The sequence below is a fragment of the Hyla sarda genome, chromosome 8, assembly GCF_029499605.1.
Source record: "Hyla sarda isolate aHylSar1 chromosome 8, aHylSar1.hap1, whole genome shotgun sequence".
Taxonomy (NCBI): Eukaryota; Metazoa; Chordata; class Amphibia; order Anura; family Hylidae; genus Hyla; species Hyla sarda.
Window position 1 is genome coordinate 206,115,080 of NC_079196.1, and position 25,150 is coordinate 206,140,229.

Genomic DNA, 25,150 nt, shown 5'->3' on the forward strand with positions numbered 1-25,150 from the left:
GATTTAGAAGCGGCTTCCTCTACGCCCTAAACCTGAAACGCAGCCTAAACCTTAAATGCCTTTGTGGCGATGATCACGTCCTCATTCCAGTGATATATTAGGGGTGATAGATCTGTGTTTCCCAACCAGGGTGCCTCCAGCTGTTGCAAAACTACAACTCCCAGCATGCCCGGACAGCCGAAGGCTGTCTGGGCATTCTGGGAGTTGTAGTTTTGCAACAGCTGGAGGCACCCTGGTTGGGAAACACAGAACTACCACCCCTAATATATCACTGGAACATGGTGGGAGTTGTAGTTTTGCATCACTTTTGGAATCCCTGCTATAGATGGTTTGCATTCCATCGGCCCGGGGGGCAATCCAGCCCCTTAGTAATTACCCAGTGAAGCCTTAGAAATGCCAGCTTAGGCATTTTTTCCCCCCCTGGCCTTGGGTGTTATAGGAAATCTGCATTAGTTGGATTGTGCAGGCCAGGACATGAGAAACCTTCTGGTCTGGAGTCAGGCCGTCCACCTCATTCTCAAAGTCACACCTGTTACTGTCCATCGCTTTGTTTGCGCTGTCACTTTAAGAGTGTACTTCTATACCTTACAGGCACATCTGTATTGAGATGCTATCGCTGTATATTAGGTTATTGCCCTTGGCCCCGCTTCGTTTTATGAAGTCTATATAAGCAAACTACTTAAGTAAAGGTTTAGTTTATTTTTTTTTTTTTTTTTTTTTTTATAGCCAATAGATATGTTAAGAATTTTGGCTGTAAAACCGACATGGGGGTTAGAAACCACTGGGATCTGAAGGGTCAATATGGGAAAAGTATAGGGGTCAGTGATCCCGGGAACACTTTCGAGTGGTAGGAAAAACAAACTTCAGGACAGTGACATTGCGGGATGAGCGCAGAGCTTCTTTCTCTCATTGGCAAGTTCGGAGCTGTGAAGTCTGCAGAGCATCACGCCTGCAGATGTCCGTGCCAACAGCGGGCCCTGGTGTGTGTGTGTGTATATATATATATATATATATATATATATATATATATGTGTGTATGTGTATATATATATATATATATATATATATATGTGTGTATATATATGTATGTATATATATATATATATATATATATATATATAAATATATATATATATATATATATATATATATATATGATGCAGCCCAGAAGATCAGGGGAGGAGAGCAGCGTCTAACACAGCACCGTGACCCCCGCGTGTGTATCACTGCCAAGTATTACACACTGTTAACTTTTAACTTGCGTTGCTTTCCAGAAAAGAGCGATGGGGAAAACTGGCGGCTCATGCCTCGGTGATATCACCAGTTCTCAGTATTCGTGACAGTCCCAGAAAGAACCGCCACGTTAGCTGGCACCCAGAAACCGATATAACTATATGGTATATAGAGCTGATATCATGGAGATGGGGGGGAAAAAACACTATCCACCATTTTATACTCGACAGTTCAGAATCCAAAATGGCCATTTCTAGTTTACCTCAGTAAATACATCTCTTAAAATCTTTTTTTTTTTAAATGAAAAAAAATAAAAAAAAATCCTGTTCACATTTGTGTTGATCTCTAGGCAAACATGGCTGCCTTCTTCTTAAAATAGCACCATACCTGTCAGTAGGTTGTGTGTGGTATTGCAACTCAGATGCTTCACCTAAATGAAGCTGAAGTGTTACAGGGCTGATTTTTTTGTTTTTTTTGAAGAAAGCAGCCATGTTTTTTTTTAAATCCTGGACAGGAATGGCACCACACGCATCACTATTCTCCTATAAAGGGGTTATTCCTTTACTAAAATTTATCCCCTGTCCCACAGGATAGGGGATAACTCGCTGAACGGTGATGGTCCGATTGCTGAGAGTCCCAACGATCATAAGATCAGAGGTCCCTTGCACCTTGTGTGAATAGCGCAGCATCGCGCATGCTCAGCTGCCACTCTATTCACTCTCTTTGGAACTGCCAAAGATAGTCAAGCACAGTACTCGTTCACTTGAGAGACAACTGACCCCCCTACTCTCGTTATCCTTGGGGGTCTCAGCAGTCGGACCCCCAGCGATTACAAAATCAGAGGTCTCTTCTACCCTGTATGAATGGCGCAGCATCGCACATGCTCAGCTGCCACTCTATTCACTCTCTATGGTACTGCCGAAGATAGTCAAGCATAGTACTCATTCACTTGAGGGAAAAGAGACCCCCCCCGTCTTCGTGATCAGTCCGGGTCTCAGCAGTTGGACCCTCCACCAATCAGGAGCTCAAAGGGTCTCTTGTACCCTGTATGAACGGTGCAGCATCGCGCAATGCTCAGCTGCCGCTCCATTCACTATGTTACTGCCAAAGATAGCCAAGCACAGTACTCTGTCGCCTCATATACACCCGTTCTCATGGTCAGTGGAGGTCCCAATTTGATGGACCTCTACAGATCAGATACTTAATGGGTATCCTTTTGACAGGATATGTTTTCATAACTAAGGTTGCATGAACTCTTAGGGTTAACACTTTAAAGGGTTACTCCGGTGGAAAACTTAATTTTTTTTAAAATCAGCTGATGCCAGAAAGTTAAACCGATTTGTAAATGATTTCTGTTAGAAAATCTTAATCCTTCCAGTACATATTAGCAGCTCTATACTACAGAGGAAATTCTTTTCTTTTTGGATTTATTTTCTGTCACGACCACAGTGCTCTCTGCTGACACTCCAGTCCATGTCAGGAACTTTCCAGAGCAGGAGAAGATCCCCATAGCAAACATATGCTCCTCTGGACAGTTCCAGACATGGACAGAGGTGTCAGCAGAGAGCACTGTGGTCGTGACAGAAAAGAAATCCCAAAAGAAAAGAATTTCCTCTGTAGTATAGAGCCGCTAATAAGTACTGGAAGGATTCATTTTTCAATAGAAATAATTTGCAAATCGGTTTAACTTTCTGGTACCAGTTGATTTAAAAAAAAAAAAAAAAATAATTAGTTTTCCACCGGAGTACTGCTTTAAAAGAATGGAACCCAACGCCCCTTATGAGTGGGGTCTGCCAAGCGCTGTTGTGGTCTCCATTATAAGTGGAGGCACAATATGAGTAATAAGAACAACAGTCACCCGGCTTTTTAAGCATCCTGAGCAACATTCAATGCCTAGTTATGCAGCCATAGCGATTCAATGGACAGGGAAAGCTCCATTGTGGAATTAGTAAAGACGGCCATGTTGGTTGTCATGGAAACCTATATATAACTAAGAAATGGCAGGTTAGATGTTCTTGACAGAAAAGGACAACTCAAGAACTTGGACCTCCACCTAGAGCTGTGGTCTCCAAACTGTGAACCTCCAGATGTTGCAAAACTACAACTCCCAGCATGCCCGGACAGGCAACGGCTGTCCGGGCATGCTGGAAATTGTAGTTTTGCAACATCTGGAGGTCCACAGTTTGAAGGGCACCAGCCTATAGAGAAAATATGTTTACCCCTATAAATACCCTAAACTCCCCACAGACCACAGATCACATAGACCTGTTTGCTTTTGCATGAACTTGTACGTCTGCAGAGCATTGCATATTCAGAATTCCTACCCTATACCCACGAACCTATTTACGGTACCTATAATCGCCCCGGGGCTGAATAATATATAATTAACAATGTGTGATTTCCAAAGAGTTTGCTATACAATAGGTATTGTGAGCGAGAAGGATATGTTCCAGCCTCCCCCCTCCGCAGCTACCTCTATTGTCAGCTGATGTGGAGACAGGTAGGGCACCATTATTGTCTGTATGTTTTGGCTTAAGATATTAAAGCTTTAGAAGGATCTGCGGAGAAGAAGCTCGCCCCTCTGTTCTTTGTAATGCTGCTTAGAAGACACAGCCCTTAATGTTTTATGGCGGTGATGCTCTTCCATTGCTCCCTGGTTTCTTTAACACCTTACTGGCCAAACAATGTTGATGCTGCCCGTCATGAGGTAAATAGAGTTGATGCTGCCCGTCATGAGGTAAATAGAGTTGATGCTGCCCGTCATGAGGTAAACAGGGCTGATGCTGCCCGGCATGAGGTAAACAGGGTTGATGCTGCCCATCATGAGGTAAACAGGGTTGATGCTGCCCGTCATGAGGCAAACAGGGTTGATGCTGCCCGTCATGAAGTAAACAGGGTTGATGCTGCCCGTCATGAGGTAAACAGGGTTGATGCTGCCCGTCATGAGGTAAACAGGGTTGATGCTGCCCGTCATGAGGTACATATATACGTATGGTTGGACCAAACCACCGCGACCAAACCAATTCTTCATTACGTCATTTATTAACCCTTCTTTGCGTCATTTATTAACCCTGCAGTGACCAGGAAACCTCAAGGATGACTGGTTCTGTAAGAAAAGGAAAGCTCAACAGCGCCAGTCCACTAAGGAGCTTTACCTTTCTTGCAGCACCAGTCTGGCATTGAGACTAACAGGATTGTTCATTCATTTTTAGTTTGTATTCCATTGGAGGTATACATCCGGAACATTTCCAGATGTATATTTTCAAGAGACGCCTCCCAAGTATACCACTGTATGCCTTTGTCTGTCAGGACATGATGGGAGTTGTAGTTTTGCAACAGCTGAAGAGTTTCTCTGCTTTAAGGAAAACTGTCAGCTTTCTCCCCCCGTAATCTTCTATTTTCGGTATATGCAAATGAAGTGCTAACTGGCATCGTCCGGGCTAACTGGCACTCTGACGTCAGTGCCGCTGGCCGCAGCGCCGCCCAGCTCATCAATATTCCTCCCCTCCCTTCGCCTCTCCCTCTTCTCTCCGCTCTGTAATGAAGAGGGAGGGGAGGAATATTGATGAGCTGGGCGGTGCTGCGGCTAGCGGCACTGACGTCAGAGTGCCAGTAAGCCTGGCCGGTGCCAGTTAGCACCTCATTAGCATATACCGAAAATAGAAGATTAGGGCCGAACGGTGCGGCGGATCCGGGCACGATAACCATCAAACTGATCAGTGTCCCCCGCACTACCAGCCAGTACCGCTGGTTAGTGCTGGGGGAGAAAGCGGACAGTTTTCCTTTAAAGTACCGCAACTACGCAACTCCCTTTTTACTCATCGGTGTATTCATATGGCTTAGACCAGTGTTGCCCAACTTGAGACTCTTCAGCTGTTGCATAACCACAACTCCAATCATGGACTGGCATCCAAAAGCTCTCAGGGCATAGTGGGAGTTGTAGTTTAGAGCTCTCCTAGAGTATTGGGGCTGCAGAGTAAAGCATGTTGGAGAGAGATAGAGTTCCCCAATCTATGGCTGTCCAAATGTTGCAACTACAACTCCCATCATGTCCTGTGAGAGCATGCTGGAAGTAGTAGTTTTGCAACCACTGGAGGACCTCATGTTGGGAAAGTCCATGCATCCATTTGCATTGCATTGCATAACTTTTCTATATATATATATATATATATATATATATATATATATATTATCATAAGTCTTATTTGCTGAAACTGCAATAACCCAGTGAAAGGGGAAACACTATTTACACTGTAATGTAGGGTTCGGGTTATCAGTAGAGTTGCGGCCGTATACGTGAAATGTCACTACTTCTGAGGTCTTTATAGACAAAGTAAGAGAACTCCTTTACCAAACACCACGGGGGAATTGCTGCAGAGTCTGAATAACTACTTACAAATGTCCCAGCATTGTTTGCTTCATTGTCGTGTTTGAAGACGGGAGACATTTGGCAGATCCTGTCACACGCATTAAAGCCACTCGTGAAAGTACAGCTGGATCTGCGCCAGAACAAACTGCAGGGTGTGAGGAAGCACTTAATAAAAAATAGACACTGTCTCCGAGCTAGTGTATAAATATTCATATGTGCATCTCCATAATAAATCGGGGATGATATGATCTGGGATAGGATGAAGGTGCCTATCTGGTTCCCATTGAGGTGTCAGCATGTCGGGTTGGTTGGGTATAGGAGAATGCTAGTGTTCTGCAACCATTGGCCAGTTTTTGGCTGTCTGGGCATGATGGGGGTTGTAGTTTTGCAACAGCTGAAGAGATGCTTTTAAAGTAACTAACTACTTTAGGCTCCCTCATGTCTTCCTATAGCAGTGGTCTCCAACCTGCGGACCTCCAGATGTTGCAAAACTACAACTCTCAGCATGCCCGGACAGCCGTTGGCTGTCCGGGCATGCTGGGAGTTGTAGTTTTGCAACATGTGGAGGTCCGCAGGTTGAAGAACACTGTCCTATAGCTTAGACAAGTGTTCCCTAACCTGTGGCTCTCCAAAAAGCCTTAAAGGGGTACTCCACTGCCCTCCACGGCCATCGCGCCCCCTTCCCATAGACTTTCGTTGAGGGGGCGGGCGTGACATCACGAGGGGCAGCCCTGAACACGGAAGCCCGCACACAGCGATTCGGAACAATAAACTTCCGGACGCCGGCGAGCGGAGCTCCGGAAGCAGGGCAGCGGAGTACCCCTTTAAGCTATCAGTGCATGATGAGAGTTGTAGTTTTGCAAAAACCGTAGAGTTGTTCTTAAAGTACTACAACCACCTGCCCTCAGCTGTCAGGACATTATGTGGGGTTTGGTACTAAAGAAGAGCATCTTTTAATTTGATTAAGATTTTTTAATAGAAGCAATTTACAAATCTGTTTAACTTTCTTGAGCCAGTTGATATAAAAAAAAAAGTTTCCTGGAATACCCCTTTAACAGCGAAAGGCTGTCAAGGCATGATGGGAGTTGTAGTTCTGCAACAGCTGGAGAAACACAAGTTGGGGAACACTGGCATACCCTTGGCTGCCCTACACATGTACCTCCATGCCCAACCAACCTGACATGCTGGCACCTCAATGGGAACTGGCAAGGTAGTATTGTTTAGTGCCACTGGATGCAGATGAGTTTTGCATCACGGCTTGCTTGTACTTGTAGTTCCACAACCAATATTTGTTTCTAGAAAAGCTGGGTAGTAACTAATTGTTAGCCTTCTGAAAACAAATTTCCAGCTTTCCGAAAATCCCTAAATAGCTATGTATTTTATCGTTTACTGCCTGTATGTCTATATTTACATTTAAATTAAAAGGGGGACTCCAACCCTCACTTTTCTGGGCATCACATCATAGCCCTCGTGCCCCACCCATCCATCCATCCATAATTACATCCACTCCCTGCGGTTCAGCCGCAGAGACTGGGATAAAGTTTTGAACTGGCAGCTGTATTATTACACCCACCCCACATAAAAATAAACGCGGGGGTCCCGGGGGAGAGAAGAGTTCCAGGGTCTGACCCCTTGCTCAGCTATTGGATTGCTGGATGCTGGAGTTTCCTCTGACTCCTCTGCCCTCGCACTGCTGCTTGCTGCATGTGTGACCCCCACAATAGTGGCCCTTAGCCTGTTAATGTGAACCCCATTCTGTAGGCTTCTGTGTATACGGGGGCTGCGCCAGTCCGGCTCTGCCGCACATTACGTTGCGATATTCTGGATGTTGTCATGGAGTCACTCTCAGTCAGCGGCTGTGCATGATGTGTGCAACCGTCTGACCCGTCACCATCAGGCTGTTCTTGGCCCGGCTGCAGCCGCTGACTAATCCTGGGTGTTGGTCTGGACTTATTAAGAACCTGTATAAGGCCGGGTTCACACCACGATTTTGCAATACAATTCCCGTATATGTTTTCAATTTAAAAACCGTTCAGAACCATATTGAAAACCGTATGCATTGACTCTCCATTAAAAACCGTATGCCTAACGATGCATCAGGTTGTGTCCATTTTGCAACCTGTACGGTTTAATCAGTTTTTTTTTCCCCTGTACCCAAAACTGTAGTCTACCACGGTTTTTGGTCCGGGTGAAAAACCGTATTGAAACGTGTGTGTATATATATATATTTTACATGGGAGTGAATGGGAACCGTACAGAACCCTGTGGGGGTAGATTTATCAAAACCTGTACAGAGGAAAAGTTGTCCAGTTGCCCATAGCAACCAATCAGATCACTACTTTCATTTTGCCGAGGCCTTGTTAAAAATGAAAGAAGCGATCTGATTGGTTGCTATGGGCAACTGGGCAACTATGCCTCTGCACAGGTTTTGATAAATCTCCCCCTATGTGCGTACGGTTCCAAACGGTTTTTGACTTTGCACAGTTGTTTTTCTTGGAATTTCAATCAAACAAGTGAAACTTTATTCATAATGGAGTGTAAAGTTAAAAACGTATACTTTTTTTTTCTTGCAACACATCACTTTTCAAACCGTATACGGATTTGAATTTGTACACACGTTTTGATGCAGTTTAGTCAGGTTTTGAGGAATACATTTTTTTAATCAAAAACCTGATATGGGAAATGTATTGCAAAAACGTGGTGTGAACCCAGCCTAGTCATAAAAGCCGAATTGTTTTTCTTAAAGTACCACAACCACCTAACTCCTGGATCAGTACTCTATATGGTGTTGTGAGTCCTAAATGTCTTCTCCAAACAGTGGACCGCCAGGTGTTGCAAAACTACAACTCCCAGCATGCCCGGACAGCCGTTGGCTGTCCGGGCATGCTGGGAGTTGTAGTTTTGCAACACCTGGAGGTCCACTGTTTGGAGATCACTGCCTCAGGGTGTTGTTGTTTTGCAATAGCTACAGGTTGAGTATGGCTGACTTTGTAGTGCATGATGGGAGTTGTAGTCTTGCAGCATCTGGAGACCCACAGGTTGTGAAACACCGGCCTACCTATACGAAGACATGGGGGGTGAGTAAGGTAGTTGTGGTACTTGAAGAAAAGAGCTTTCCGTCAGGTCATGCTGGGAGTTGTAGTTTTGCAATAGGGTGCGGGGAATATAAAGCAAATTTTATACAATTGGAAAATGTTCGATTATAGACATAATCATTACACGCAAAATGGTGAAGATGGAGACGCGTCCAAATGCAAACGTGGTGGAAGATTTCTTTTTTTATTCTCCGTAAAAACCACTCCCATTTGATGCATGGACAGTTTTGAATCATTAATAAATCTCCTAGGCAGCCATAGTATCTGATAGAAGCCAGTACAATAGTCTAATAGACTTAATCAATAGACGTCAATAGAAACCCATCCAAAAATGTAGATTGGTTCTCCAGGCCTAGTATATGGGCGTTTATTGTAAGGACCTTGTTCACACACAGTCTGTATACATCAAGGATTGGACTCTATCTTAGGATTTAGAGCTCCCCCCCCCTCAGGTTTACCTCTACAGAGGCAGATAAGGCTGGGTTCACATCACGTTTTTGCCATACTGTTTTCAATCCGTTTTTCTAAAAAAAAACTTATGGAAAAAAAACGGATGGAAAAGTATCGGAAAAAGTAAACCGTATCCGTTTTAAAACTGTATACTGTTTTTAAAAGTGCATACAGTTCCGTCCGATTTTATTTAAAATAAAAACCATCAGTTTTTGAAAATGTTGTCAATTTTTAATGGGAGGGGTGTTTGGTGGGGACTTTAGGATGCAAATGCGCATGTGCAAAGTAAAAACCGTATACTGTTTCCCGTATGGAACCGTATACATGTGCGTTTCCCATTGACGTCCATGTTAAAAAAAAACGTATGCGGTTGCAGTACAGTTTTTAAACCGGAGTCAAAACCGTGGTTGATCATGTTTTTGGACGGAACTGAATGCACTTTTAAAAACAGTATACAGTTTAAAAACGCATACGGTTTACTTTTTCCAAGACTGTTCCATCCGTTTTTTTGCCATACGGTTTTCTTTAGAAAAACGGATTGAAAACAGTATGGCAAAATGTGATGTGAACCCGGCCTAACTCTGAATACTTATCATCTGAAATAGCCAATTTTGACTAGTTTTCTCCATTCTGGTAAGTTTACGCTCGGAGTTTCCATCTGATTGTCCGCCACCAAAATCCTTCGGCGCTAGGACAGCACTGACCTGCGCTGTCCCAATTGATGGCAATGGTGTCCCCGCATAATTTTGACAGAGGAATGAACATGTTATTTTGGCGTGTGAATTTTCAGTGCGAAATTTTCCGCCACTGAAATTCCACAGTGGGAATGAGTCAGCGGAGGTTCCATTCATACCATACTGCATAGGAATTCAGCGGGGAGATTCCGTAGTGTGAACATACCCTTATTATCCATGTTTAAAGGGGTACTCCCGTGGAAAACTTTATTTTTTTTTTAAATCAACTGGTGCCAGAAAGTTAAACAGATTTGTAAATCACTTCTATTAAAAAATCTTAATCCTTCCAGTACTTTTTAGGGGCTGTATACTAACGAGAATTCCAAAAAAGAAATGCATTTCCTCTGATGTCACGACCACAGTGCTCTCTGCTGACCTCTGCTGTCCATTTTAGCAACTGTCCAGAGCTGGAGAAAATCCCCATAGCAAACATATGCTGCTCTGGACAGTTCCTAAAATGGACAGCAGAGGTCAGCAGAGAGCACTGTGGTCGTGACATCAGAGGAAATGCATTTCTTTTTTGGATTTCTCTTTAGTATACAGCCCCTAAAAAGTACTGGAAGGATTAAGATTTTTTAATAGAAGTGATTTACAAATCTGTTTAACTTTCTGGCACCAGTTGATTTAAAAAAAAAAGTTTTCCACGGTAGTACCCCGTGGACCGTGGCCATAGCAACCAGTCAGATTCCATATTGAAGATTTCTTTTTTTATACGGTCGAGCGCCAATCTAGGAGATCGGCGCTCGTTTGATGAGCCTTTTACATGGCCCAATGATTGTGTGGATGTCCGTGCGGCCCTTCACTTGCATCATCATTGGCCGCACACAGAAAGATGTGCGGCCGACCCATGAAGATTATGAGGGCCGATATTGCTCGGTCACCGACTGATCGCGGACTTCTTTACACCAGACATTAATAATCGCCATATATATGTATATAATGCCCTTTAGAAGATCCTTGGTAAATGAAAGATGCCATTTGATTGGTTGCTATGGGCAACTAACTCTTTTGCACCAGTGTTGATAAAGTTTCCCTCAAAAACTGGATCCAGTCAGTAATCTATATGGCATCGTGATTCCCCCATGTCTTATGCGTTAGAGCAGTGGTCTTTTCCAAACTGCGGACCTCCAGCTGCTGCAAAACTACAACTCCCAGCATGTCCGGACAGCCAACGGCTGTCCGGACATGCTGGGAGTTGTAGTTTTGCAACAGCTAGAGAGTTATCCTGACAACTACGTGCACAAATACCATATGTGTGAATTTTTATTTTATTTTTTTAAATTAAATCAACTGGCGCCAGAAAGTTAAACAGATTTGTAAATTACTTCTATTAAAAAAAATATTTTGCCCTTCCAGTACTTATTAGCAGCTGTATGCTACAGAGGAAATTCTTTTCTTTTTGAATACAATAAAAGAAAAAGGGTTGCAGACCTCAAGGTATATACTTACTATACGTGGAACACTTCATTCAAAATATTAGTGTCAGCCCCCCAACTCCTCTTTTTATTATATCTTTTCTTTTTTAATTTCTTTTTTGTCTTGTCCACTCTCTGCTGACACCTCTGTCCTTGCCAGGAACTGTCCAGAGCAGCATAGGTTTTCTATATGGGATTTTCTCCTGCTCTGGACAGTTCCTGATACGGGCATCAGGTGTCAGCAGAGAGCACTGTGGACAAGACAAAAAAGAAATTCAAAAAGAAAAGAATTTCCTCTGTAGCATAGCGCTGCTAATAAGTACTGGAAGGGTAAAGATTTTTTTAATAGAAGTCATTTACAAATCTGTTTAACTTTCTGCCACCAGTTGATTTAAAAAAAAATATGTTTTCCACCGGAGTACCCCTTTTAAAGGAGTAGTCCAGTGGTGATTCAGTGGTGAGCAACTTATCCCCTATCCTAAGGATAGGGGATAAGTTGCAGATCGCGGGGGGTCCAACCGCTGGGGCCCCCTGCGATCTCCTGTACGGAGCCCCGACAGCCCGCGGGAAGGGGGCGTGTCGACCTCCGCACGAGGCGGCGGCCGACACGCCCCCTCAATACAACTCTATGGCAGAGCCGAAGCGCTGCCTTCGGCAATCTCCGGCTCTGCCATAGAGATGTATTGAGGGGGCGTGTCGGCCGCCGCCTCGTGCGGGGGTCGACACCCGCTATCTCGGCGGAGAGCCGGGGCCCCGTACAGAGAGATCGCAGGGGGCCCCAGCGGTCGGACCCCCCGCGATCTCAAACTTATCCCCTATCCTTAGGATAGGGGATAAGTTTTTCACCACTGGACTACCCCTTTAAGGGGGGAACACACCGTAATAGGGTGAACCTACGTTCTCCGTTCATGTGCATTGTAAGCGGATTATCTTCCACATAAAGCCATGCTTATATCCCGCACACCTGGATAAGTCTAGCACAGTCGTCTGTGACCCCTGCCTTGATGGGGTTAATTCTACCCCCAGTCATCCCAGGCACAGATGTGCGGCCATGTATTAATAGAAAGCAGCAGTGGTGTACAGCCAGCCAGGCCCTGTGTGCTCTCTCTCTCTCTGTATGTGTGAGCTTTGTACAGCATCCAGGGCTGCCTCCTCTGCACAGCCGGCTCTGCGCTGTGTGTGGGACGCAGACAGAAGGGACCCTCTGTGCTGTGTGTGTCTGGACTATCCCTCCGCACCGCCATTGGGAACATTTCTGCGGTTGGCCCCGTACTGGCAATGGGACTAGTATTGGCGTATGTAAAAACCACTGGGGAGATTTATCAAAGCAGGAAAAGTTGCCCAGTTGCCCATAGCAACCAATCAGATCGCTTCTTTCATTTTTGAAAAAAGGCATCTGAGAAATATAAGAAGCGATCTGATTGGTTGCTATGGGCAACTTAGCAATTTTTCCTCTGGACGGGATTTGATAACCCCCGCCCCCCCCATGTTTTTTTTTACAATGACGTGTATAGCCGTTTCAATGAAGATTGTAAGCCCTCGCTCTATATAAGGCGGGGTTCACACCACGTTTTTGCAATACAGTTCCCGTATCAGGTTTTTGATTTAAAAAAAAAACGGTTTCATCAAAACCGAACTAAACTGTATCAAAACGTCTGTACAAATTACAAAACCGCATACGGTTTGAAAAATGATGTCCGGTTGCATCTGTTTTTTTAAGAAAAAAATGTGTACGTTTTAACTTTTCATTCCATTATGAATAAAGTTTCACTTGTTTGATTGATTGAAATTCCAAGAAAAAAACTGTGCAAAGTCAAAAACCGTATGGTTAACACTGGATGGAACGGTACACACATACGGTTCTGTACGGTTCCCATTGACTCCCATGTTAAAAAAAATGTATACGTTTCAAAACGGGTTTTCACCCGGACCGAAAACCGTGGTAGGCTACAGTTTTGGGTACGGGGAAAAAAAACTGACAAAACTGTACAGGATGCAAAATGGACACAACCTGATGCATCTTTTGGCGTACGGTTTTCAATGGAGAGTCAATGCATACGGTTTTCAATACGGTTCCGTACGGTTTTCAAATTGAAAGCGTATGCAAGAACTGTATTGCAAAAACGTGGTGTGAACCCAACTTAAGCCTGCAATTTAGTCTGTCATGTTCATTGTACGTGTGTGTGTGTGTATATATATATATATATATATATATATATATATATGTATATATCGTCCAATGAAAGTAACAAGTGGCACTCCAGCAATCCATATGTAAAAAATGTGAATTAATTCACCCATCCGTACAATACAAAGGTGCAACGTTTCAACCTGCTCAATGAGGTCTTCTTCAAGCAACATACATAGTGAAAAGGATCCATTATATATACACAAGAATCAAGTGTTATTGAGTGAACACCTCCCACAAAGGGGTAGTTACCTTATGACATCACACAAGTAAACAGTATCATAAAGTGCATACAATTGGGCAATCAGAAATATACAAGTAATCTTGAAGTATCATAAACACCTGAGATTACTTGTATATTTCTGATTGCCCAATTGTATGCACTTTATGATACTGTTTACTTGTGTGTAACGTAACTACCCCCATAACGTAACTACCCCCATAACGTAACTACCCCCATAACGTAACTACCCCCTTGTGGGAGGTGTTCACTCATTAACACTTGATTCTTGTGTATATAGAATGGATCCTTTTCACTATATACATGTTGCTGGAAAAAGACCTCATTGAGCAGGTTGAAATGTTGCACCTTTGTATTGATCGGATGGGTGAATAAATACATTTTTTTTACATTTGGATTGCTGGAGTGACGCTTGTTACTTTAGATGGATGTTGGAAACTGGGGGACCAATGGTCAGGTCCTTTGACTGGCTTGGGGTCTGGAACCTGCCATTGTGCCGCTTTCTTCGCTATATATATATAGATGGTGGGTATGTGTGTGTGTATATATATAAATATATATATATAGATAGATAGATAGATAGATAGATAGATAGATAGAGAGAGTATATATATATATATATATATATATATATATATATATATATATATATAGAGGGTGTGTGTGTATATATAAATATATATATATATAAAACATTTATGTATAATTAATAGTTGCCAAATACAGTCGTAGGAATTGGGCCACATTAGATTTTACCCTGATACCCAAAAAATTATTAGCAAAACTGATACAAAAATTGGTTGCAAAACTACAACTACCAGCATGCCCGGACAGCCTTCGGCTGTCCGGGCATGCTGGTAGTTCTAGTTTTGCAACAGCTGGAGGCACCCCGGCTGGGAAACACTGTCTGGTGGGTTGTTGTCATTGTACAGTGTGTAGTCTACGTCTGTGTTTGTCTACATGACCTACCGCAGTGACATTGTGCCATCTGCGGACGTCACGGTCCCCTGCTGTGCACTAAGATGAAGCCGCCACATCTGCATCTTGTGTTTACCTAGCACTGTCCTGTGAGGTAACATCATTCACTACGTACACGTTCACCCCCTCTCCCCTTCCCTTGTAGATTGCAAGCTCTGGCGGGCAGGGTCCATTTCTTTCAGTCATGTTTATTTCTACCTGCTTTTTGCGCAATGTTATGCATATTAACCCTTTATCATAACGTACAGCGCCTTGGAACTAATGGCGATTTAAAAGAAATAATAAAAAATGATTCGTAAATGTCTATAGGCCAGTGTTTCCCAATCAGGGTGCCTCCAGCTGTTGCAAAACTACAACTCCCAGCATGCCCGGACAGCTGTTGGCTATCCGGGCCATCATGCTGCGAGTTGTACTTTTGAAACAGCTGGAGGCACCCTGGTTGAGAAACCCTGCTATAGGCTGTATGTATACAACTCTAGCTATGGACACATAGTAAAATTACATAAAAATGAGGGATAAAATAGATGTCTATAGACGGTGTGCATAGAATGCTAGCTATAGAAATGTAGTAAAATTACTTCGGAATAAGTAATAAAATAGCTAGGAAATAGAATAGACGTTATGTATATAACTCTAGCTGTAGACATGTAGTAAAATTAGAGATAAAATAGATGTCTATAGGCGGTATGTATATAACTCTAGCTGTGGACACGTAGTAAAATGACTTAAAAATTAGGGATAAAATAGATGTCTATAGACTATGCGTATAACGCTCGCTATACTTGCATAGTAAAATTACTTAAAAATAAGAAAAAAACGATATGTCTGTAGACGGTATGTATATAACTCTACCTATAAACACATAGTAAATATAAGAATAAAATAGATGTCTATAGATGATATGTATATAACTCTACCTATAAACACATAGTAAATATAAGAATAAAATAGATGTCTATAGACGGTATGTATATAACTCTACCTATAAACACATAGTAAATATAAGAATAAAATAGATGTCTATAGATGATATGTATATAACTCTACCTAAAGACACGTAGTAAAATTACATAAAAATAAGGAATAAAATAGCTGTCTATATATATATATATATATATATATATATATATAAAACTCTAGCTAAAGACGTAGTAAAATTACCTAAAAATAAGAAATTAACTATATGTCTATAGACAGTATACATATAACTCTAGCTATATACACGTATAAAATAAGCAATGAGTTTTACCGTGCGTCCCTGGACTGCAAGCGGCTCCAGGCAACCAAATGACATCCAGATGAGTGAAGTTCTGCAACTTTTTTTCCTCTTTTCTGAAGTTCGCCTTCCTCCTCCTCCTCCTCCTCCTCCTCCTCTCCTAACACCTCTATACAACTTCTCTTTGTCCTCTCAGACTCTTCCCTTCTATTTTTTTTTCCTTCTTCAAAGTTTTTCTTCTTTTTTGCCTTCTCTCTCTTTACTTCTTTTTCCTCCTGCCCCTTTTTTCCTCTTTTTTTCTCTCTCCCCCAGCCTCTTCACTCTTTCTGGCTGTGGAAGTGATAGTTTAGCTATTCCTATGCTATTTGCCTGGGGCAGGGAAGGCGTTCCCAGGGCAGAGGCAGGACTAAAGGCTTTCCTCCTGTGCCTCCTAATTCAACTATTGGCTTGGATGACCCCCCCCCCTTCTTCCCAATCCGAATCCGAGACCGTCCCACCTCCACCTTTACACTGACCGACCCCATACCTAGGGATGCTGTAGTAACACATCTTGCATCACTAACCTTTCCATAACTATGCAGTTTACACAATGCGACCTGCACGCGCCAGGCTGCAAGAGGCGACATAGACATTGCTTCACAGTCGATATCCAGATAGTTTTATCTTATCTACTAAAACCATCACACAGGGGGATGAATTTTAACTAGCGCCACACGAAATGTAATCCTGAGATAGGCTGGAGCTGCTGTTTCTAGTTATTTTCCAGGTTGGCCATAGGTACAAATAATGGGTCGAATTTATCATTGGTCTTTGTGTGTAGCTGCCTTTTTTTTACACAAATACACGGCGGAATTTCCAAGCTGAATCTGGCAGAAAAATTCCGCTCGGAAAGTCCGTTGCAGCAGACTCCCATTGTTTTTAATGGGATACTGCTGCACCATGCACATGGTGGTATTTCAACGGCAAAAACATTTTCCACCGAATTTCCCAGTCCGCCGTCCGCTGAATGAATTGACAATTCGGAAATGCATTGCTGTCTATGGAGACGCTGCATTTCCGAGCGGTCCTAAAGTTCTGACGGCGCCCACTGTCTGCGTAGTGTCCGCCGAAAATTTTCTGACGTCAGAGTCCATTTGTTTTCATTATAATTCAGCCGGAAACGGTAGAATTTCCGTGGTGGAAACACCTGCCACGGAAATTCCGATTCCAGCCACATGTCCATTCTTTCTGCGGAATCCGCTCGGAAATTCATTGCTGTCTGTGTTGACAACGCATCTCTGAACACCGCTGTCTGTGGAGTGGTCGTCCGAAAAATTTCCGGGAGGACGTCCTGCAAAAAAAATCTGAAGAAGAAGAAGAAGACTGTGAGATTAAAAACATGTAAAAAAAATCCTTTTTCTAGAGCTCTGCTTGGAGTGCTGTAGATGTATATTTTGTAAAAATTCGTATATTTTGCAAAAATTCGCACCTTATGAATTTCTGACCACTGCGCGCACAACCAGTGGAAAAAAAGTCTACCAAGTCGGTATGGCAAAAATCTATCGAAAAATTTGCAAGATTTTTGTGGAAAACAGCACATGCCAAAAAAAAAATAAAAAATAAACACACTAAAATAAGACAAAAGATAATGATACATTTCCCCCAATGTGGCTGACAATAAGCAAAGTTGTTATTTGTAGTCAAATTTGTTACATTTTGTCTTGTCAAATAAACTGCCCTTTCCTAAGAGCACGTTCACACAACGGATACTGGTGGCGACTTCAGCATATTGAGCCTGTATGTCTGATTCTTGTTGAAATCTGCATCAGTTTTTATCCAAAATAAGCCATTTTTTTTCATGTGAATCTGCACCATTGTCTCCACTTATGCAAGTAAAAAAAAATAAATGAAATGTTAGATGCAGATGAACCATTTCGGCAAAATACAATGGTATCTAGACCAGTGTTTCCCAACCAGGGTGCCCCCAGCTGTTGCAAAACTACAACTACCAGCATTCGGCAAAAGTATCTAGACCGGTGTTTCCCAACCAGGGTGCCCCCAGCTGTTGCAAAACTACAGCTACCAGCATTCGGCAAAAGTATCTAGACCAGTGTTTCCCAACCAGGGTGCCCCCAGCTGTTGCAAAACTACAACTACCAGCATTCGGCAAAAGTATCTAGACCAGTGTTTCCCAACCAGGGTGCCCCCAGCTGTTGCAAAACTACAACTACCAGCATTCGGCAAAAGTATCTAGACCAGTGTTTCCCAACCAGGGTGCCCCCAGCTGTTGCAAAACTACAACTACCAGCATGCCTGGACAGCCTTCGGCTGTCCAGGCATGCTGGTAGTTGTAGTTTTGCAACCAATTTTTGTATCAGTTTTGCTAATAATTTAGACCCATTAGTGAGCCCGGACTTGTGTCCATAATACGAACGCGAAAATGCATCCGTATTACACTTGTCTGAAATTAGCCTTTAGGTATAAACGAAAATGTTTCCATTCACTGACAGCTAGCAGCCAGAGATCTTGAGCTTTTTTTTTTTTTTTTTTGCACAATTGTGCTTCAGCGACCAGCCGGCGTAGGAAGACCTTTATTTACACTATCCACAAGAATCTTGTCATTTGCACAAATTTGTGAAGTGATGTATGCAACAAAATAAGTTTTGCGCAGCAGCTGGGAAAACCAAGTTTTACCTTGCGCTAATTCCCCCCCTCCCTCCCCCCAGCCGGGGTGCACAAAGTAAATTGCATTTGCAGTGTGTTTTTTTTTTAGGTTGCACTAACTTGTGCCGAAATTATCTGATTTAGTATTTCTATGTAGTCTGTGCTGGCTTTTTTCGTTTTTCTTGTTGTGCACTTACAGGTGGGCGTGGTTAGCAGTTGTGTTGACTTTATCACTTTTTGTGTAAATGTTCTCCGGTGACCAGCGTACTGGCGTGAGGATGGGTGTGAGCATTTGACCCTGTTTCTGCACTACCCTGTCATTTGCGTAATTTTGCGCAGCAATTGGGAAAACGCCAAAAATTGTGCAGGTTTCGCGTTGCACAGAAATCTGCACTACTGATAAATTCCCACATTAGTAAATTAAATAATTATTGATTATACAATGAATAAATAATCACTGTCAGAATCAATAAACCTTTCATATGTTAGCAAAACATTAACCTTTAAAGGGGTATTCCAGAAAAAAACTTTTTTATATATCTCAACTGGCTCCAGAAAGTTAAACAGATTTGTAAATTACTTCTATTAAAAAAATCTTAATCCTTTCAGTACTTATGAGCTTCTGAAGTTGAGTTGTTCTTTTCTGTCTAAGTGCTCTCCGATGACACCTGTCTCGGGAACCGCCCAGTTTAGAAGCAAATCCCCATAGCAAACCTCTTCTAAACTTGGCGTTTCCCGAGACACGTGTTATCAGAGAGCACTTAGACTGAAAAGAACAACCTTAACTTCAGAAGCTCATAAGTGCTGAAAGAATTAAGATTTTTTTAATAGAAGTAATTTACAAATCTGTTTAACTTTCTGGAGCCAGTTGATATATATATATAAAAAAAGTTTTTTCCTGGAATACCCCTTTAATATCTTAGCAAAACATTAACCTTTCTTATATACTTCATACATGTTTTATTTCCTTTTTATAGAAATCATGGTTTATTAAAAAAAAAAAAAAAGACCACTAGGGGTCCCCATACCATCTAGAACATAATCCTGTCTGAATGCAGCATCATCTTTGTCCCAGCTGAAGCACAGGCTGGGATAATGTCCAGGAAGTGAGGGCGGGAATAGCACTCCTCTGTGCTCACTCCTGTCCTATCAAACTGCAGCAAGATAATACAGAGAGGACGGGATTACAGAGCAGCTTGCAGTGATTGAATGAAGAGACACAGCACAGCACAGCAGACTCAGGGAGGAAGTGAATGCTTGGTGAGTGAGGGCGGGCTCAGTTCTTGCCTCGGGTTCAGACTCATGAATTTCTGAGTGTAATTCCACTTAGAAATTCCTCCCAGAAATGCCGGTGAAGCACACGGTGCACACTACAGAATTTCTGCCAATGATCTTGCACATTGCACATATATTGCCGTCTATGGGAATGGCAATGTCCGTGCAGTCCTAGTGCCGACTAATTCAGTCGGCACTGTCCATCTTCGGAACCTCCAATCAGAATAATTCCTGACTGATATTCCTCAGTGTAAACCTATCCTATAGCTATCATTATGGCCAGGGACCTGTGTTAGGCTACGTTCACATGGCGGAATTTTCAGTTGCAACAGAGCCCCATTACTTTTAATGGGATTCTGCTGAAGCTGCACACTGCAGAATTACTGCGGCGGAAATATCTGCAGAGAAAATTCCGATTCCGATGACATGTCCATTCTTTCTGCAGAATCCGCTGGGAAATGAATTGCCGTCTATGGAGATGGGGCATTTCCGAGTGGTCCTAGCGCTGGCATGGTCTGCTGGGACACGCCGTCTGCAGAATATCGGGGTGGACGTTCCGCTGTGTGAACATAGTCTTATACATTACACTCCGAGCACCCAGAGATGGAGCAGACAAGTGCTGCAGATCACACGTCAGCCCCCGAATACTTGGATACAGTGAGTCATTTTGTCTTGAGGTTTTCCTTTCGCAGCTGCTTATAATTGAGGAGAAATATCCAGGTCTGGATCTACTAAAGTGAAATTGCAGATTTCCTCTCTGAGGTCTGTCAAATAATTTTCCAGTAGGTTTGGCAGAAATCCTCCCAAGTTTCATGGAATGTTGTTAATATATCACCTGAAGTATTGACGCGGCCTTAAATAGCACACAGCCGGACTTCCGGTTCTGGCGCGGCTGATGTAGGCAGCACCTGAGGAGAGATCCTGCACCCCCGGCACGTACCAGCTGTACACCGGCCCCCGGACACTCACCGCGGGTCCCGCAGCTCCTCTGTGGAGTGTCGGGCATGGTGAGGCTTCTGCAGCCCGGTGGTCCGGCAGTGTCACAGCTGCCCACGCTCCCGGCCTCAGTACCATGTGGCACAGCTAATATGGCTGCCGACAGCACAGCCAGCGTATCGCTGCAAGCGGCAGCAAAGACTGAGACACTGCCACCACTGATGTCCCTGGCGGAGGAGGCTGCTATGGAGGTCGGCCAGCAGCCTCCCTAACCACCCCAGGTATCCAGCTGTGATCCGGCACTGATAAGCCCCCTACAGTACCTTCTCATGGCCTTGTGCTCCAGGCCTCAGTACCTCAGTCCATATAGATTATCAACTTCTTGCAGCTGAGATCACCGTCCCACTGTAATATATTTCTTCTTTGCCAACCCCCCTATCCCTCTGTCCTTCACCCACAGGAAGGGGTCGGTGTTACCCTATTCTTTTTTTGTTTTATGTGTCCTGTTGTATGTTTCATCAGTTTTTTTGAGCCAGGTTTGCCATGTCTCTCATTCCTTGGAGGCCCTAGTCTAGAGGGCGTCACTATCTGGGTTCTTAGAAATAACTGGGGGGGGGTCCAATGTTTCACTCCATGCTGCTGTATCCTTTTTTCCAAAGCTAGATTCTGAGGCACAGTGTATTCCCCCTTTAGGGGACACCTTCCCATAAATTTGTCCTATGGCTAAGATTATGTCCTGGAACGTCAAGGGCCTTCGCTCCCCCCATAAGAGGAGGCTCTTTCTTTGCTGTGGACTTTCCGGCCGATAGCTGATAACTTATACCAATATTAGTTATCGGCTACTTCACCACTCTTCCACCCCCCATCCCCCCCCCAGCCCTACTGAAGCCGCTGCCGATCAATGATTTAAAGCGGGCGCTTTAAATCAATGAACTGCAGCGGCTTTTTGGGGCCAGAGACCGCCGCTGTCGCCACCCGCTTCTCTCCCCCTGCCGGTCCTGAGTTTAACCACTGCCACTGCCCCATTGCCTCCCCCATCCCCGGTGTTATATATACCTGTTCCTGGGGTCTGCGCTACCACCGCCGCTGCCCCCCCCTGCCAGGAGACCGCCGCCGCCCGCTTCTCTCCCCCTGCCCGTCCTGAGTTTAACCACTGCCGCTGCCCCATCCCCGGTTTTATAATTACCTGTTCCCGGGGTCCGCTCTTCTTCTGGCTCCGGCAGCTTCCTGAGCTGTCGCTGTGCGCACTGATGGTGACGTCGCGTTGAAGACATCACTCGTCATTGCGCAGCGCACAACATAACGCAGGAGCCACAAGTAGCGCGGACCCCGGGAACAGGTAATTATAAAACCGTAGATGGGGGAGGCAATAGGGTGCGGTGGGGGATCGGTGCAGGGGGCGGGGCATTATCAGCAAGGTAATTGTAACGCCCAAAATCTTGATTATCGGCCGATAATATCGGCCAGATCCTTAATCGGTTGATCCCTAGTTCTCACCCATATACATAAATCGTTTATGCTTAACTTTGTTTCCCACTCGGCAGACACGGAGGGTAGGATATCCCATTCACTCTTGGAACATAATGGGGGGTCTCTCAGTGTTTACAATGTATGTGCGCCTAGTGGTGAGAATAGGTCATTCTTTAGTGATCTTACTACTAGAATTCAAAATGTAGGGATCCCAGGGAAAATACTAGGGGGGGTGACCTAAATATGGTATTAAACCCACTAGTTGACTGCAAGAGTTCACGACCCCTACCTATGACTACCTCTGTTTGTGCACGTGACTGTGTCCTTCCCCTGTTTTTGGAACAATTAGGTATGCAGGACGTATGGCGCCTAACTCACCCGGACGATAGAGAATTTACCCATTTCTCCAATGCACACAGTTCGTGGTCTCGAGTGGACTACTTTCTAGTCAGTTCGGATCTCCGTCAACGAGTGGACATTGGAGACCTGGCACTCTTGGATCATGCCCCGGTGACCTTACAATTTTACCCATCTTGCCCTCGAGGAACTGACATTTTGAGGCGATTCCCTTCTCTTCTGGTGAAGGATGTTGCATTTGTGGAGCAGCTGAGGAGGGCTTGGTGGCTAGAATTCACTCAATGTTTTTGTTTTATTGTGTAGCCTAATTATAAAATTTCAATAAAATATGTTTAAAAAAAATAATTGCTCGCAGCCCGGGACAAATCTATAAAAAAAAGTACCTGTTTTTCTCCTTTTCGTTTGAACGCTTGACCATGCCTCATTGGTTTTTATTTTATTTTTTTTAATATTTTTTATGCTTTGCCACTATAATATAGACCAGTGTTAACTAACCAGCGTGCCTCCAGCTGTTGCAAAACTACAACTCCCAGCATGCCCGGACAGCCAAAGGCTGTCCGGGCATGCTGGGAGTTGTAGTTTTGCAACAGCTGGAGGCACCCTGGTTAGTTAACACTGATATAGGCATTAAAATTGGACCATATTTTAGCAGCCTGAAACCTACCATAATCTCTCAAACCCCCCCCAAGGACTGCCGCAGGTGCATTTTAGGAAATTTTGCTAACATTATATTTTTATGCAATATAGAATACAGACACTTTTGCCTGAGGTAATTCTTCTGTCTGATTACTAAGAAAAGTGAAGCTCACTCATGCATAGACCATCAAGGCCAAGTTCATGAGCAAGGTGTGTTTGACAGATCAGCATGAAACTTCCTCTTTTAAATGGGTGCGCTGGTGCTCTGAACTTTAATGGGTACCCCCGGATTAGAAAAAGAGCCTTTTTTTTCTTCTGCAGGTGAAGGACTAATTTTTTGCATGTACTAGTATTGCAGTATTGACTTAAAGGGGTACTCCGGCGCTAAGACCTCTTATCCCCTAACCAAAGGATAGGGGATAAGATGCCTGATCGCAGGGGTCCCGCCACTGGGGACCCCCGTGATCTTCCATACCACACCCCGTTAGAATAAGCAACGTCCCCGTGATCGCCGGTAATCAGACCCGGAGCGAGCACGCTCCAGGGGCTGATTCTAACGGGGTGCGGCGTGGAAGATCACGGGGGTCCCCAGCGGCGGGACCCCTGCGATCAGGCATCTTATCCCCTATCCTTTGGATAGGGGATAAGATGTCTTAGCGCCGGAGTACCCCTTTAAAGGGGTACTCCGGTAAAAAAACATTATTTTTTTTTAATCAACTGGTGTTAGAACACTAAACAGATTTGTAAATTACTTCTATTTAAAAATCTTAATCCTTCCACTACTTATCAGCTGCTCTATGTTTCTTTTTTGTCTAACCACAGTGCTCTCTGCTGACACCTCTGTCCATGTCAGGAACTGTCCAGAGCAGGATAGGTTTGCTATAGGGATTTTCTCCTGCTCTGGACAGTTCCTGACATGGACAGAGGTGTCAGCAGAGAGCAGTGTGGTCAGACTTAAAAGAGCAATTCAACTTCCTCTGTAGTATATAGCAGCTGATAAGTACTGGAAGGGTTAAGATTTTTAAATAGTTTTAATTTACAAATCTCTTTAACTTTCTGGCACCACTTGATTATGGTAAATCTGTATCCTAAGTCTCAGGCTACAGCACAGCAGACTCAAGGAGGAAGGGAATGCATAGTGAGTGAGGGCAGGCTCAGTGCTTGCCTGGACATGCCCCTTCCTGAGCAGTGGATGTCAGAATGAGTGAGCAGCAGAATAGAGTAATAAGTCAGCCAAATACAGTCTACAGATATCCTGCTCCCAGAGCCTGATCAGAGTTATGCGTTAAATTGGAATAAACTGCAATACCAGATACAGCCTGTAGAGAAGGGTGGAAGAGCTTCTGTAAAGAAAGCAGACTGTATACTAAGCCTGGACATCACCTTTCACATTAGTCAGGTTGGTGTATACATCTATGCCTGTGGTCCCCAAATTGTGGACCTCCAGATGTTGCAAAATTACAATTCCAAGCATGTCTGGACAGCCAACAGGATAACAGCACAATCATGTAGACATTGGCCACCACCTGGTGTGGGCCCCGTGCACTATCCGCATCATGGGACCCTACCTTTCATTTATATATATACAGGAAACTATTTTTTGTGTGCTCAGCGGCTGCATCCCCTGCCTTGTTTTCACTGGGTGCCTCCTAAATTAAAGGGGTCTGTGCTGCAACCCTGCATGTTATGCTTTGCAGTGTTCTCCAGCATGTTATGGGTTAGTTCACCCCTCCCTCCTCACAGGATTACGCTCCTGCCCTGACTGATGCAAAGTTCAGTGATTTAGTCGATTAGGTCACTGTCTCCACCTTTTAGTCTTCGCCAGCCTGGAAACTCTACAGCCATCTTTCATTGTTTTTTATCCAACTGCTATGGAACTTATGCGGTCTAAACTCCTCATACCGGTTATAGGCG

At 43.9% G+C, this 25,150-nt stretch overlaps 2 protein-coding genes across 3 annotated transcripts in view; one reads left to right on the top strand and one right to left on the bottom strand.

Moving 5' to 3' along the window:
* The window catches only part of VASN (vasorin), a 31,365-nt gene extending 15,082 nt beyond the window's left edge, over window positions 1-16,283 (bottom strand). Inside the window, exon 1 of one of the 2 annotated variants that reach the window (XM_056534993.1) lies at window positions 15,953-16,283. Coding sequence is in view for 1 of the 2 variants with exons in the window: in XM_056534992.1 (XP_056390967.1) it covers window positions 5,630-5,703 (74 nt within the window). In the remaining variant the exon portion in view is untranslated. Of the gene's footprint in view, window positions 1-5,629; window positions 5,869-15,952 lie in introns of those variants that run through there. The other variant, XM_056534992.1, reaches the window with a different exon arrangement.
* Window positions 1-25,150, top strand: part of CORO7 (coronin 7) — a 206,359-nt gene that overhangs the window by 132,184 nt on the left and 49,025 nt on the right. The window lies entirely within an intron of this gene.